The sequence below is a fragment of the Nothobranchius furzeri genome, chromosome 2, assembly GCF_043380555.1.
Source record: "Nothobranchius furzeri strain GRZ-AD chromosome 2, NfurGRZ-RIMD1, whole genome shotgun sequence".
NCBI classification, from domain to species: domain Eukaryota; kingdom Metazoa; phylum Chordata; class Actinopteri; order Cyprinodontiformes; family Nothobranchiidae; genus Nothobranchius; species Nothobranchius furzeri.
Window position 1 is genome coordinate 81,809,867 of NC_091742.1, and position 14,575 is coordinate 81,824,441.

The 14,575-nt window shown below is 43.6% G+C and overlaps 1 protein-coding gene across 1 annotated transcript in view; it reads right to left on the reverse strand.

Moving 5' to 3' along the window:
* Nucleotides 1-81: 81 nt before the first annotated feature.
* Nucleotides 82-14,575, reverse strand: part of si:cabz01007807.1 (uncharacterized) — a 41,100-nt gene continuing 26,606 nt past the window's right edge. The window contains exons 18-32 of the mRNA XM_015946295.3: nt 10,887-10,946; nt 10,663-10,710; nt 10,495-10,554; nt 10,259-10,318; nt 10,118-10,186; nt 9,452-9,544; nt 4,882-4,950; nt 4,708-4,803; nt 4,500-4,544; nt 4,362-4,424; nt 4,170-4,232; nt 4,053-4,092; nt 3,921-3,978; nt 1,280-1,625; nt 82-1,202 (exon numbers count right to left, since the gene is read on the reverse strand). Coding sequence (XP_015801781.3) covers nt 801-1,202; nt 1,280-1,625; nt 3,921-3,978; nt 4,053-4,092; nt 4,170-4,232; nt 4,362-4,424; nt 4,500-4,544; nt 4,708-4,803; nt 4,882-4,950; nt 9,452-9,544; nt 10,118-10,186; nt 10,259-10,318; nt 10,495-10,554; nt 10,663-10,710; nt 10,887-10,946 — 1,572 coding nt within the window. The 3' untranslated portion in view covers nt 82-800. The remainder of the gene's footprint in view (nt 1,203-1,279; nt 1,626-3,920; nt 3,979-4,052; nt 4,093-4,169; nt 4,233-4,361; nt 4,425-4,499; nt 4,545-4,707; nt 4,804-4,881; nt 4,951-9,451; nt 9,545-10,117; nt 10,187-10,258; nt 10,319-10,494; nt 10,555-10,662; nt 10,711-10,886; nt 10,947-14,575) is intronic.

A 14,575-nucleotide genomic window follows, 5' to 3' on the forward strand; every position in this document is an offset into this window, starting at 1 on the left:
CGGTGCTTCGGGTCACCTGAGAGGGGCGGGGCTTGAAGGTTAGACTTTCATAATGGGAAAGATTCAAGACAAACACAACAGTTAAAATTTATATGTTTTATTCAGTTTGAAACAAGGCAAAGAAATACTTATGTGCAAAAAAGCATTGCGTCTCTAAAGGTTAGAATAGGTTGTTTGGATGATTAAAAACAACTCCTATTCAGTAAGAACATCAAATCACACATCGAACCTGTTGGCCAAACAACCATTTACATCCTATTGTGGCACTGGTTCTGTATATTTATCCAAACAACCTCCAGAGAGAAAATCTGTTCTCTGCTCGAGTAATAAAATCCAACTTCTGTTCATTTAAACATGAACTGTAAACAGTTTTATTCATACTGAAACGGATTAAACACAATTTTAAATAAAAGGGATTAATATTCTAACTGTGTGGCTTCGTCTTTGGCCTGTCCTACATAAACCGCTCCTGTTGTGAGCTGTGTGACTTTCTCCCATGAATAAACCAAACTGAATCAGTGAGTGTCAAAAGAACCCTTTGTGAATAAAGCAAACGACAAGAGTGAATCCAAGCAAAAGGAATGACTTTTAGGGAGCAAAAGGCACAGGGATGGAGCGCAGTAGGTGTTCAATAAAAATCTTAGAATATTAATCCAAAAACAATTTACAGCTTAAAAAATTCTAAAGAAAATCACCTCTCCGCATAAATAAAAACATTGTTCACTATCAGCTTCACAGAGGTGGAAGGTTTAGCGTAGCTCTGTGCTTCAGCCAGCAAAGGGCGCCGCAGCTCCACTGGCTTAGAGGCCAGTAGCTTTCTGGAGATCCTCTCTGATCGCGTTCAGCTCCACGATGCAGTCGTTCAGCACGTTAGCCACTTGTCTTATTTCAGCCACGATCTCCTTCTTGCAGCCCTTCTTCAGCTCTCTGGAGTCCTTGGCGAAGTACTTGTCCATGCCTTGGAAGAGTCCCTGCAGTGAGGCCACGGCGTCGTCTGTTATGCTCGTCGCTCTCATCACAGGTGAGTCCACCAGGCCGATCACCTGGACGGCCTTACGGATCTCCCAGTCCTGAGAGTAGTGCTGGGTGCCGGATCTGAGGAAGGGATGGCCGCGTAGTTTGTACAGACCTTGGTTGAGGAAGTGGAGGATCTTGGAGATGGCCATCATGTGCTCCTCATACTCTTTCAGCAGTGCTTCCACCTACAGGGACACAGGGACAGTGTTAGAGCTCAGCTCCTCCATCACCAAACACCCACTCTCCCAGTCTCCTGCTGCACCTTCTTGCGGTCATTCATGTTGTGGACGTTATCGGAGATGGCTGCAGAGGCCGAAGTGATCCCACCAGCCGCAGCCACGCCCACTCCTACTGCCGTGACCACCAGAGAGGCTCCAAAGGTTAGAGGAGCCAGAGCCAGGCCTGTGATGGCGGCCACGCTGCCCACTGCCGTGGTGGTGCCGCCGGTGATGCCAGCTATCCTGGCCTTTTGGTGGAACTCGCTGATGTCATCGGCGAGGAAGTGGAGCTGGAGGATGGACTCCCAGAGAACCTCGGCCCGTTCTGTGAAGACCTTATTGAAGACGCGCAGGCCACGTTCTACTTTGCCAGCCAAGATGGTGAACGACCTGCAGGTGGTGTTAAAGATGGAAGATTTACATACGAATGTAAAACGTGCTGCTGACATTTAGGAGTTTATTGGATCCTCAGACCGAAACGTTCTAAATCAAAAGGTTTTTTCCTTCTCCCACGGTAAAAAACACACGAGCTGAACCCAAGCAGAGACGCGTTTTCTCATGTAGCGTGAGGAAGTATGGGTTTTTCTGTGCCAAAGGTTGTATTTGCCCGGCTGGGTCAAAGCTGGGTCACCAGCAACTTTCACCCACAGATAAAGACCTGAGCCGCCAGCAAGTCTATAAGGAATCAACAACATCTAACACCTGCATCACCAGAAGAAGGAGTTCTCACAGGAAGTCTAGTCATTACAAAGAGTCTTACGCTTCCTTTGTTTATTAATGCTAAATAATCATTTTATCATTTAGCTCATTATAAATGTATTTTAATCAAATGGATTATTATTATGCTTTGGGTAATCATAATGAACTATAATGAATCAGTATACTTAATTAAATAATGTTTTGGGAGATGTTTAGTGATGACCTTCACACTCGCTCACACAGGTCTGCATTCACAGTAACTCCAAAACACATTTGCTCTGACGCACAAGTTTGCTTTGGGAAGAGAAGTGGGTTTTGGTAAGTTAGTCAGTTCGAGTTTGACTACGAGAGAGAGCGGATGTGCTGAACAAACGCCAACGGGGAACGGAGCCGCCGGCTCTCCCCCCCCCCCCCACAAGATGCCTACAAGAGCATCTTAGGAGTGTCATTTCCTGTATGGGCAATGGTAGTGTAGGGGTAAAGATCATCCCAGCTTTGCCACCATGCTGGCGTGAGTTCGACTCCCGGTGGTGTTGGCAGTAATATCTGTAGCCAGCTGAAGCTGGTTTCATGTTTTTATAATTTGTTTTTATTGATTGTTTCCTGCAAAATATTTCGTGTGTCTAAAGATCTTTGAATTTGGTCATTTCCAAGCAGCTTTTAGTTGGTCTACTCTGCATGCCAGCGCTGCACTCACCACTGGACCACCAGGTCTGTTACATGACAGCAGTCGCCTAAGGCCACTTTCACAACTGAGGGTAAGTACAGTCGAGGCTCGGTCGTGTTGGTTTGGGTGGTTTTGGTTCACATATGCTTCCCAAGAATTTACCGGGAATGTGGAAAATCCACATGTGTAGCCAATAAACAGAGCCTGGAAGTTCTGTTTTTATGAAAGGGGAAAGAAAATCATCAAATTTATCACAATTATCACATCTAGCCTTGACTATTCGAACGCAATATTGCTGGGTGTCAGTAAGTCAACCCTTGCCAGACTTCAACTCGTCCGAAACGCAGCGGCTAGATTCCTCACACGTACTGACAGGCGCCAGCACATAACTCCAGTTCTAAAATCCCTTCATTGGCTGCCCATCACTTTCAGGGTCCAATATAAAATATTGCTTTTTGTCTTCAAATCCCTCCATGGTCTTGCCCCCGTGTACCTATTCTTGCGATTTATACTCCCGGTCGCGCACTCAGGTCCTCCAGCCTGTTGCTCCTCGAGGTACCAAAAGCGTTATAAATCATGCGGACAAAGAGCTTTCTCTGTTGCCGGTCCTAAAATGTGGAACGAACTTCCAGCCGCAGTTCGACTGGCATCCTCCTTGGCAGTTTTTAAGTCTAGACTAAAGACACACTATTTTACCCTTGCTTTTAACAGTTAGCTGTTATTTTGGTTTTTACTACTCTTATTTTAACATCCATTGTAAGGTTTTTATCGGAACTTTTTTATTGACTTGTTTCTTATTTGTTGACTGTATTTTATTGCTTTGTTGTATGTTTTTATCTCCGTTATTGTGCGACTGTTCAGCACTTTGGTCGGCCGTATGGCTGTGTTTTTAAAGTGCTATATAAATAAAGGTGGTATGGTAAAAGACCTGAAACAGGACTCGAGATGACTCGTGTATCCATGTACCAGTTAACAACGCTGGCAATAATCCTGTTGGTGCCTAAATAAATTAAACTGTTTTTTGTGCTATTGTAGGAGAATCTGTCAACAGATGCTGCTGGTGAACAAGTTCCCAAAGCAGTCTCAGACTGGTTCTTGGTCCAGTTTAGTGGTTCAAACAAAAACATCCAGAGCAGAAGATGAGAAGAAAAGCAGCTAAAGTCCTCCAAAACAATACGGATTTTATCTGATCTTCAGGAAGTCTGGACACATCCAGAACATTTACTCACCAGCCTATATAATCATATCTGTGCTGAAGGGTTTAACAATATTAAACATTTTGTGCTTCGTGCTGACTCGGTGACCTGACTCAGACTCACTTTGACTCATCTTCTTTAATGGCCGCTTCCTCTTCATCCGACGGCAGCTCGTCCCACTCTGATCACCAAAAAACAACAGGTTGGTATCTGATAAAAGACGTTTCCTCTGTGATTATACCGGTCGTGACTCACGTTCCACCGTGCACCACCACTCCATCAAGCTGTCTGTGTCCTGTGAGAGGAGAAACAACATGGCTGACCACACAGAGCAACAACATGAAAAATCACCAATCCAGAGAAGACACTGACCCCGTCCTCTTCAAAATCCTCTTCATCTAGACCTAGATCATTCTGAGCAGCCATCCACTCGGCCTAAATGGGATTGTGGAAGTGATCAAGTATTTTTAGAAAATGAGCAAAAGAGCGTTACATCTTCTAAACGAATCAGAGGTTGTACACAGGGCTCTGAGATGGAGTGGAAAATGACAGGAGCAGACTGACCTTAGCAGCCTCTGACAGGTCAGCAGGTGCAGCTCCTGGTGCAGCGTCAGGCTTGGCTTTATGCTGGTGAGATAATCAGTTACAGCTGGGGCTCTGAAGACCTGACAGGAGCTAAACAAATCAATCACCAACACTCACCTTGGCTTTCAGCTTCTTAGCCACTTTCTGTTTAAATGTGTTTTTCTGTTGAACAGAAGAAAACATGTGAGGTATGTGTGTGTGTGTGTGTGTGTGTGTGTGTGTGTGTGTGTGTGTGTGTGTGTGTGTGTGTGTGTGTGTGTGTGTGTGTGTGTGTGTGTGTGTGTGTGTGTGTGTGTGTGTGTAGGGAAAACGTTGGGATGAATACCGGTTTGCAGAGGTCAAGATAATCCACGTCTACGTCGTAGGCCTCTCCAAGACTCGCTGCATTTTTCTTTGACACGTGATCCTCATTGAGACCTCCCTGAAAACGTAGCACTGCATCATCTCACTGTCTCTGAGCATTAGACACACTCTCAAGGTATGGAGGAGCCACACTGACCTTAGCAAGTCCACGGGCTGCTCTGGGTTTCCGTGGAACAGGATGCTGTGCCTTTTGTTTGGAGGCTTTCTGCCAAAGGAGACATACATGGTCCTGTGAGTCTGCTGCAACAGAGTATCAAGTCCTTGGTGGACACGGCGTGCTGACCTTGTGTCTCCATGCAAAATGGACCCTTATTGGACATCAGCACTTCTCCACCATTTTGGCAGAGAGTGATTTCACTAATCAACCTCCAAATAGCGTCCACAGCCATAGACATAATTGCCAGTAAAGACATCTAATTCTGTCAAAAGATGCTGTATACTACAATGGGTATCACTAAGGGTTATGGTAAAGGGTGCGTGACGCAAAAAGTATCGTTTGGTGACCAGAAGAGGTGCCTGCTGTGGGAGGCTCAACAACCTCTGGATTGTCCAGGAGGGATATTTTGCAGCCAGCCTGATCATCGTTGTATTTAGTCCAGTCGGTAGAGCCCTGCACGGGCCTAAAATCTGAGCCCGTGTCTGGCCCGGCCCGAGGGGGTGGAGCCCCAGCCCGACCCGGTCCGAAAAGGTTTTCAGGATTCTCTGGCCCGGCCTGAGCCCGAGCCAGACTTTTTTTTAACCAACTAAAAGAAAACAAAGTGTGTCAATCCTGACCACTGTGTTAAAAGACGTGCAGGATCCGATCAATTTGTTTTTCCCTCGTTTACCGTCACGGAGAAAACGGCGCACTGGCTCTGGTGTTAATCAAGTTAAATTTTATCTCTTTCCAACAATTTTCACAAGAAAACAGAACAGTCAAAAGCAGGGCTCGAGTTGACTGGATAGTTCCCGTATTTGACCGTTTATTTTGACGGAGAAAGAATAGAAAGAATTACTCCGACGCATGCAGACAAACTGACATTTTATTCTACGCATATCGCAGATGTAGCTAAATCACCCAAGAAAAGATTCCCATCTGAACATCTGAGCTGCTCAGCGCATATGTGCACAGCAAGCTGAAGTTGTGGAGATTGGCTTGGAGCGCGTCGCAGAACCAGAGCGCATGCGGGAAGGTTCCTCCCACTGAAGCGAGTGTTTTCCAAACCCTGTCTCTCAGAGAGACTTGTCACTTAGAAAATGTTCCCTGATTATGAAACTTTGGCTGAATTGTGCTTGTTCCTGTCTCCAATGTGGCGACGCATCCATGAGCCTGTCTGAGGAGAAGCCCAGAATCTCTTCAGCTCAGAAAGCGCATATGATTACGCACAAGCGTGACGCGTCAACCCGGTCTCACAGTAAGACCGGGTTGGACCTGTTCAGGTTTACGCAGACAATCTTTACATAGAATTGACTTACAGATATAAAATTAATGCAGTAAAATATAAAGCATTTTATTTAAATATCCATTCATTATTTTACAAGCACAGAGAGCCGCATCAGATGGATGGAAGAGCCGCGAGTTGTGACATGTTTTCTCCAGGACCAGAGAGGACGCAAACTCAATACATCTCTTTTATTGTGAGGTAATAATTTCTCTGAGTTTTGCGGTTGCGGGCGGGAGTAGACATGCACGCTACGGGTGGGGGCGGGAGTGTAACACACACGTTGCAGTTGCAGGCGGTAATTGTCAGAAATTCAGCGGGAGCGGGCAGAAGCGGGATGAAGAAAACAGTCCCGCGCTGGGATCTACTGCTGCGTTTGTGTTTCAATTTTTTTTTAATGAATTCGATTAAAAATAAAGGCGCCCAGCCCGGCCCGTGTCCGAGGTAATTACACAGTCGTTGGCCCGAAGCCCGGCCCGAGGGCCTAGGGCTTCAGTGCAGGGCTCTACCGGTCGGGGCCAGCCAGCTCCCAACAGACACAAAGGAACTGGATTTCCTTGTTTAGCGAATAAGTTACAGCCACCAGGAAGGCCTTATGGAGACGGCGATAAAACAGCAGATCTTTTCAGCTGACGACCAAGTGAAACAGAAGGGGCCTGAGCCTGTGGCCTCGGAGCGAGGCCGGCATGTTGAGCCCCGAGGCAGACCTCGCATTTGGCATGCAGGTCGCTGCTGGGGATGTAGCCAGTCTGGCGTGAAGGACAGATCCACACAGCATCTCTGTTGGTGTCATGAATTCACTAATGCATCACCAGAGGTGGAAAGTAATGAATTACATTTACTCACGTTACTGTAATTGAGTAGCTTTTTTGTGTATTTATACTTTTTAAGTCTTTTTTAAAATCTGTACTTTTACTTGAGTACGTTTTTAAAAAGAATTGTAATTCGCCACATTTTAAATCATATCCGTTACCAAGTAAAAAAATTATAGGCTTAATAAATTAAAAATATTGCATGAGCACAGCGTCTAATTCATTTTTCTTATTTTTTATTCACCTTTTTTTTCTCCTGTAATACGTGTCATCGCTGCTGTGACGTCTAGCTTTCCCCACTGAGGAACAATAAAGGGATTTTCTATTCTATTCATCTATCTGCAGCCTGTCCACTTCCTGTTTACTGTAGGTTAAATCTTTTCTCACGGGCCAACAACAAGTAAAAATATCATTTTATCTTAAATGAAAATACAACATCTCACCTGTTAACTTTCATGTTTTAGAAAAGAAAACGAGCAGAAAACCAAAATATTTAAAGCTCAGTTTGCTCCACTGGTTTACTGTGATGCTCACCTGTTCCAGCCAGATACCTGCATCATGGGGTTGATCTGAGCTGAGGAGGAGACTCCTGTTGTTTTGTTCAGCTTCATCATAATAATGACAACATTAGATGACAACAGGTGCTCACATAGGTTTGTGCTGCTGAACATGGAGAGCGTCTGAGCAGCTTGACCACGTTGTTGTGTGTTGGGGAGGAAAAATAAAAACTACAGCAGCCACAGAGTCATGCTGATTTGAGCGTGTCGCTGTTCGCTGGAGTTATATCAGCTCTGTCTGGAAGTTAGTTGGAAAGCTTTCTCTGTCAGTCGTGAACACATTCCTGAGTGGTTAAAATCTCTGTTTCTGGGCTTCAACGTCGGCAAATATCTGAGTAAACTCGGCGCTGAGTGAGAGGAGTGTTTAGTTTGTCCGAGACCGCAGAATTGCAGACACCGGCAGCAGACGCTGGAAAAAACACAAAGGAGGGGGCGCTTCTGCTCCGTGCTAACGCCACAAAGCATCATGGGAGTTTTAGTCTTTCCGGTAAACTCGGCCAGCGGGTCAGTTTTAATATATTTTTTATATTTATCTCGCGGGCCACATAAAAATGCTCCGTGGGCCTTGTGTCTGACACATGTGCACCATTAGTTCTAGTAACACCTGGGCTCCCAAGGCTTATTCTGACAGGATGGATGTTATGGGACCCTTAAGGATTCCAGTTGGACGATTGGAGGATTATTTAGGAGGATTGGAATGAACAAACTGATTTCAGTGGTGAAGGGTTAATTGAGTGAGTGAACCCACTACCAAGGATGAACTCTGTCTGCTAACTTTAAAAATCAGCTGCTCTAATAAGCATGAAGGTCAGAGAGGAGCTCTAGGATGGACATGGATAAAGGAACTGTAATGTAGAGGTAAAGTAGGGCAGGGCCAACGTTAACAGCTGTCATACGGTCCATTTGACATGTTTGACTTTCATTTGGCTTGTTATGTGCCAGGTTAGAGCACAGTCTCATGTTAGTTTTGTCATGAAAATATTGAGATACCTCACATGCTGATGGCATCTAAAAAACATTTTTTTTCTCAAAATAAAGAATAATTTTAATCACAATTGAAACCTACAATCCCAGAAAAACCTCGTCCAATCAATGTGCACGTCCTGTTCTCACTAATAGGATAGAAATCCCTCCATCAAAGTGTGTGTGTGTGTGTGCCGCGTGCGCACTGCAAACAGTGCACACAACTGTGGAGTGCTCCTTGCAGACAGCCAGGTCACATTTGAAGCAGAAGTGGGCAAACATGCTTCGCTTGCCTTGGCACACGAGCAAATTGTGAACTGGCGTTGTGATTTTGCACTACTTAGATGTAGCCATCCTTACGCTGACAAAAATGTAACCAAGTACATTTTACTTTGAGTACATTTTATTTACGATACTTTTTACTTTTACTAGAGTAAAAATTTAGGCAAGTACTTTTACTTGTACTTGAGTAAAAAAATTATCAAAGTATTGGTACTCGTACTTAAGTAGGACATTTTAGTATTCTTTCCACCTCTGTGCATCACAGCTCATTCCATCTCCCTCTAGATCAGCTCAGTGGCTTAGTGGTAGAGTGTCCGCTCTGGGACAAATCCTGGGAGTGTCCGGTGTTTAAATCCCAGTCGGGTCACACCAAAGACTTTAAAAATGGGACCCAATGCCTCTCTGCTTGACACTCAGCTTTAAGGGGTTGGATTGGGGGGTGAAACCACCAAATAGTTCCCGAGCACTGTAGTGTCTGCAGCTCACCGTTCCCCATGCAGACGGGTCAGATGCAGAGGACAATTTTCACCACACCAGTGTGTGAGACAGCTATGGGACTTTTATCTCCAATCCAGGGAAATAAATCAGATATCACAAAGAAGCCCTAAAATAATAAACAACTACCACGTCACCTAGCCCCGGTTCCTTATGAGCACAGTTTAAACGGTTACCTCCATCTCGTGAAGTTCTCCATTGTCCAACTCTTCAGCTGACGAGCTGCTCTTCTTCTTTTTCTGCAAACCATTATCATCCAACATGTTCTCCTGTAGTCACAAACACACATTTGAGCCAAATCTAAACCGACTATCAGTTCTACAATTCCAAAGCCTGACCTTTAAATGTTGAATATGGAACATGAACACTCTGGCGATATCTAGTGTTTAGAGGTGGTAGAGCAACAACCAAAATCATTGTACAGCCATCGGGGTGTTGAGTCACTGCTGACATGTTAAGTATCCAACCAGCACCATGTCCAATAAAACATCGTACAGGGTAAAGACTAATTTATTTACAACAACATTTATCGTTAGAACATTTTCTGGGCTCAGAATCAGCTGCTTGACTTATCAAGTCCGCCATTTTACAAGGACCAACCTTGCCTTGCCAAGCGGACCTTTTAGCACAACGGTGCCCTCCACTGGCTGGTAGATGTAAGCATAAACCCTGTGTCGTGTCCGACAAATGAAAAATTTGATATTTTTTTAAATATAACTTTTAATGAAAAAACTGTACATTCATTCTACACACCTCTTAACGCCTTGTGGGGGTATTATTTAAAAATATAGATTTTCATTAAAATGTTCCATATTCCACCTTTACCACCAACGTCTGTGTACCTTGGATCTTTGACGAGCGATCGATGGAAGTTTTTGTTTCTTTTTTTTCTTCTCACCCATGACGTCACCCTGAGAGACATGTTTGAAGATGTTAGCATCTCTCCATCCCTTAAATAAAAAGCCTGTTAATTAAAATGTTACCTTTGCAGCCGACTGAGGATGCAGCTCATTCATCGCGTCTTCATTGTCAAACATCTCATTCTACCAAATGATGCACACAATAATCAAAATAAGGTTCTGTAGTTGGTACCAACAATCTATCTGTAGCACTTGTGTGTTGTCTGCTGAATAAAAAACTATGTTTTAAATGAGCCGTGCCATCTCAGATCCACAGGACCCGTCTCATACCAGACAGTGACGGACAAGTGGTCTCTAACCTTGGACTTGTCTTGAGGCGTGTGTCCATATGCACCAAAGTCTTCATCAAGTGACTTTTCCTGTGTGACAAGAGCAAAAGTCATCATGTGAGACCTTTTAGACATCCTTGTACCACGGGGACACCGTATGAACTAAAGGATCACACACTTGCCAGTTTACAGTCGTACCTTTGAGCCTTTGTGAGGCGTGTATCCATGCGCTCCTCTTGGTTCATCCTGGTATTAAAATCAGATAAATAGGGTTTTATTGTAGTATAACACAGAAGAAGCTGGGAACTACATCTGTATCTTCCCATCATCTTGGACTGGAACAACCCATGGAACCCATTTAGATGATCAGATGAGTTTATTTTATCCCCCGAACATAATTGTAGAGAACAGAACGGATTTACCTCAGATGGTTTACGATGGGTGTTTCTCTTTCCGATGTGTTTCTTGTGAGTGTCACCGTCCTGTTAGAGAGAACAAGTCAAGGATGTGGGAAAGCTGTTTTTTCTATAACAGGTGGTCAGCTTTGCAACAATATATTGAGGGTTGATGTTACGTTAAATGACTGTGCCTTCTGTCAAATTAACGGCTGTCACTGCATGTCTGACCGTCTTACTGTATGTCATCCATTTTATTAACCCTTGGAGGTTCCTTAAAAAAGCTACACTGGGGACCCTCACACAAAAAAATGCATTTTAGCAAAATGTATTAAAATATATATTTCAAAAGTCAATTTTTTTTTCACAGATTCTTTCCTTAGCTTTAGTCCTCACAAAACGTAATACAATATTTGAGTGTTTTTAGGATTTAACCCCTTTAGTGCCATGTTTAGTCAAAAAAAAATCTACTTTATAAAAAATTAAAACCTAAATCATTTTTTGTGCGTTATGTCCAGAGGATTTCTTTAGGGGGTGAATTGTGAGCAAAAAAAAAAGTTTTGTTTTCTCTGTCTCTTTTGTGTAGTGTCAGAGAATCAGAAAAACACAACCAGGTCCCTCGCACAGAAAAATGCTCAAACAATGATAGTTATTTAAATGTTTATTGGAACAAGTGTGTGTGTGTGCGTGCGTGCGTGCGTGCGTGTGTGTGTGTGTGTGTTGCAAACGGTGCACACAACTGTGGAGTGCTCCTTGCAGACAGCCAGGTCACATTTGAAGCAGAAGTGGGCAAACATGCTTCGCTTGCCTTGGAAGAGATGGCACCTTTCTTTCATCCTCCTCTCTTCCCCCAGAGGACTGCTCTGCTGCTGGTCGACCCATCTCCGCTCTGGCAGCGGTACCCTCCAGCCAGGATCAGCAGCTCAAGATATGCCCGCAGGTCTGTCGCTTCAGTCGACATCCACTCTGCATTTCTCCAGATCCCCTCCGTGTTCGTGTGGCGAACAGTTAGGTTGATGATATTATCCGTGATTAAAAAAAATTAAAACAATGTTCAATGCTTTCTGTCCGGCTCACGGCGTACCGAGTGATACCAGGATGCAGGATTTTTTCTCGCCGAAAATGATGGCTCTCCTGTGACATACCGCTCTTTGAACTCCACGGAGAATTACCTGCCCCTCCCTCCTCCATCTCTTCATCAGAGTCTTCTCCCTCTTCCCCATCCTGGGACAAAACTTTCATCCTCCGAGTCCACAGAGTCATCGTCAGAAGACTAGCTTTCCCCGCCGGAGACTGTTGGTTCCTGCTTGGCTTCTAGCTCATAAAAAAGTTCACAGGCTACCACAGGATACATTGAGACGTCATGCCATTTTTGCAGTGGAAAAAAAACTAATCCCAATCTGAGCCATCTATATCAGCATTTTTAGCAAGGACACAAGGGTAAACATTGACTGATGCAGGCCTTTGTTTTTACAGGCTTCATCTTTGAAGTTATAGCTGTTAATACTTGTGTGTTCATGAGTTTTGATCTGTTCAAAAAGTTGTAATCTTGTTGGCATTAAAACTTGCAACAGTAAATAAATTATTAACTTTTGAAAATTTGCTGCACATTCAGTTTATATCCAGCTACCACAAAGTTTTTGTGTAGATCAAAGAGTCTTACAGTGACTTATCAAGCTTAGCTTGGTAGATAAATGTTGTTTAAATGAGAGTCTATGACACCCAAAATTGTCCAGGGACCTCAAATTTTTTTGTGCCTATACAATGTTTTAAATGGTGGTGGTGGTGGTGGTGTGTGTGTGTGTGTGTGTGGGGGGGGGGGGGGGGGGTTACTTTTTAGTGAACGTACCCAAAAACCCACACTGGAGCAAAAAATAAGAACTGCATCAACACAGCCAAAGTTGTTCAAAAAAACTTGACGGCCTGCGCAAAAAAATGCACGAGGGACCTCTAAGGGTTAATAAAGTTTAAAAGAAAGAGTAAAAACTGACCAGCCAAGGCATGCAAATCATTAGCCTCTCCAATGCTAACGCTAGTCTATCCATGCTAATGGACAGCAGAGGGAGTATGAAATCCAGAGAGTGACCAGCCTAGGCATGCACATCGTTAGCTTCTCCGATGCTAAAGTCAGTCTGTCCAGGCTAACGCTAGCCTAGCCATGCTAGAGAGAGCAGGTGACCTAGACAATGACCAGCCGAGGATTGCTAGTCACTAGCATCTCCAATTAGGGCTGGGCGATATGGCAAAAATAGAATATCACAATTTTTCCAATATTTTATCACGATTTCGATTTTATCACGATTTTTTATCCATGAATAGCATAACTTCAATTGTGTATTAACCCTCTGATGCATGAATTATGAAATCCTCAACTATGATTTTTTTAACATTTTTTTTCTTTGATCTTTAGGTGTGAATGAAACAAATTTCAACAAATATTTTTTGTAAAATTTTATAATTTACAAATAATTTATTACATGTCCACCTCAGTGGACAGTGTGCATTCTGAGCATGAAATTTGTTGGCTTGGCTTACTGAAGTCCAAATGGAGGGGCTCAAATGCAATAAAGTCTTCAACAGCTGTGCTTAATAACAAAAATAAATAAATAACCATTTTGAGTACCTGTCCACTGTAGTGACCATTATGCATCAAATGGTTAAAGAAGAGAAACATTGAATAAATAAACATTTATTCATATTAGGGATAATCAGCACAGTGCTAACACACTTATATTTTAAACTCACACCAGAGATGATAAAAGCCCTGAGAGAAACGATTACAAAAATCAGTTTTTCTCGTTTTTCAAGTAACTTAACATAAATTAAAATCGTAACCATATTTAAAGTGCAAACATTGCAAACGTATTGTGCAAACATTAACTTGTTCAAAATACTATGTAGCTCCCAGTTGCTCATGTAGTGGATAGTTAAGCTCAAATACGGCTCTGATGTGCGGCTGGACCAGAGATCGCTTGTGGTAGCAAAAAACTGTGCATTCTGAATATTTTCTGCAACAAGTCTCTAAATAAAGTAAAATTTTACAGTGCAGATTGGAGACAACCCATATAACCACTGATTTGATCTCATTTCAGAGAAAAATAGAACAGGTTAGATGCACCTAATAAATAAAATTACTAACAAACTCAGGAATCTTTCTTTGCTTCACTGTTCTGGTGCTGAAAATATCACTAATGCGGATCAAAGGAGATACACAGATGAATGCACCTCTTATTATTTGGAAACTACATTTACTGCAGCTGGCAGAGACAGAGGTGTTTTCTATTGATACACGGAGTTTACAGAATCATTTTAAATTTTAATAGGGGAAGACTGCAGGAGGGAGCAGTAAAATACAGGGGGTCCCCAGCAAAAACAAGAAACTACGAGTCTGATGAAACCCGCTGGTTTTCCATCAGGCAGTCACGGGGCAGCTCCAACGACCCAGTGACCGAGCTCAGTCCGGCTCAGCAGAGGGTGAACGAGCCGAGGCGATGTCGTGCTCTGCTTAAGAAGCGGTGTTATTTTCCTTCTTCAGAAGAAGCGTCCAACGTGTTTTTATGCTTTCTCCGAGACATGTCACGTCGCTAAGTTGTTAGCGCCGCGCGCTAAGGAAACCCTGCGTTCCTCTTCGGAACGAAAACCTCGTTGTCGCTCTCAGCCGAGGCCGAAGCCATGTTTGTTCACACCATGGTTCACACACAGGAGAAAACAAGCGG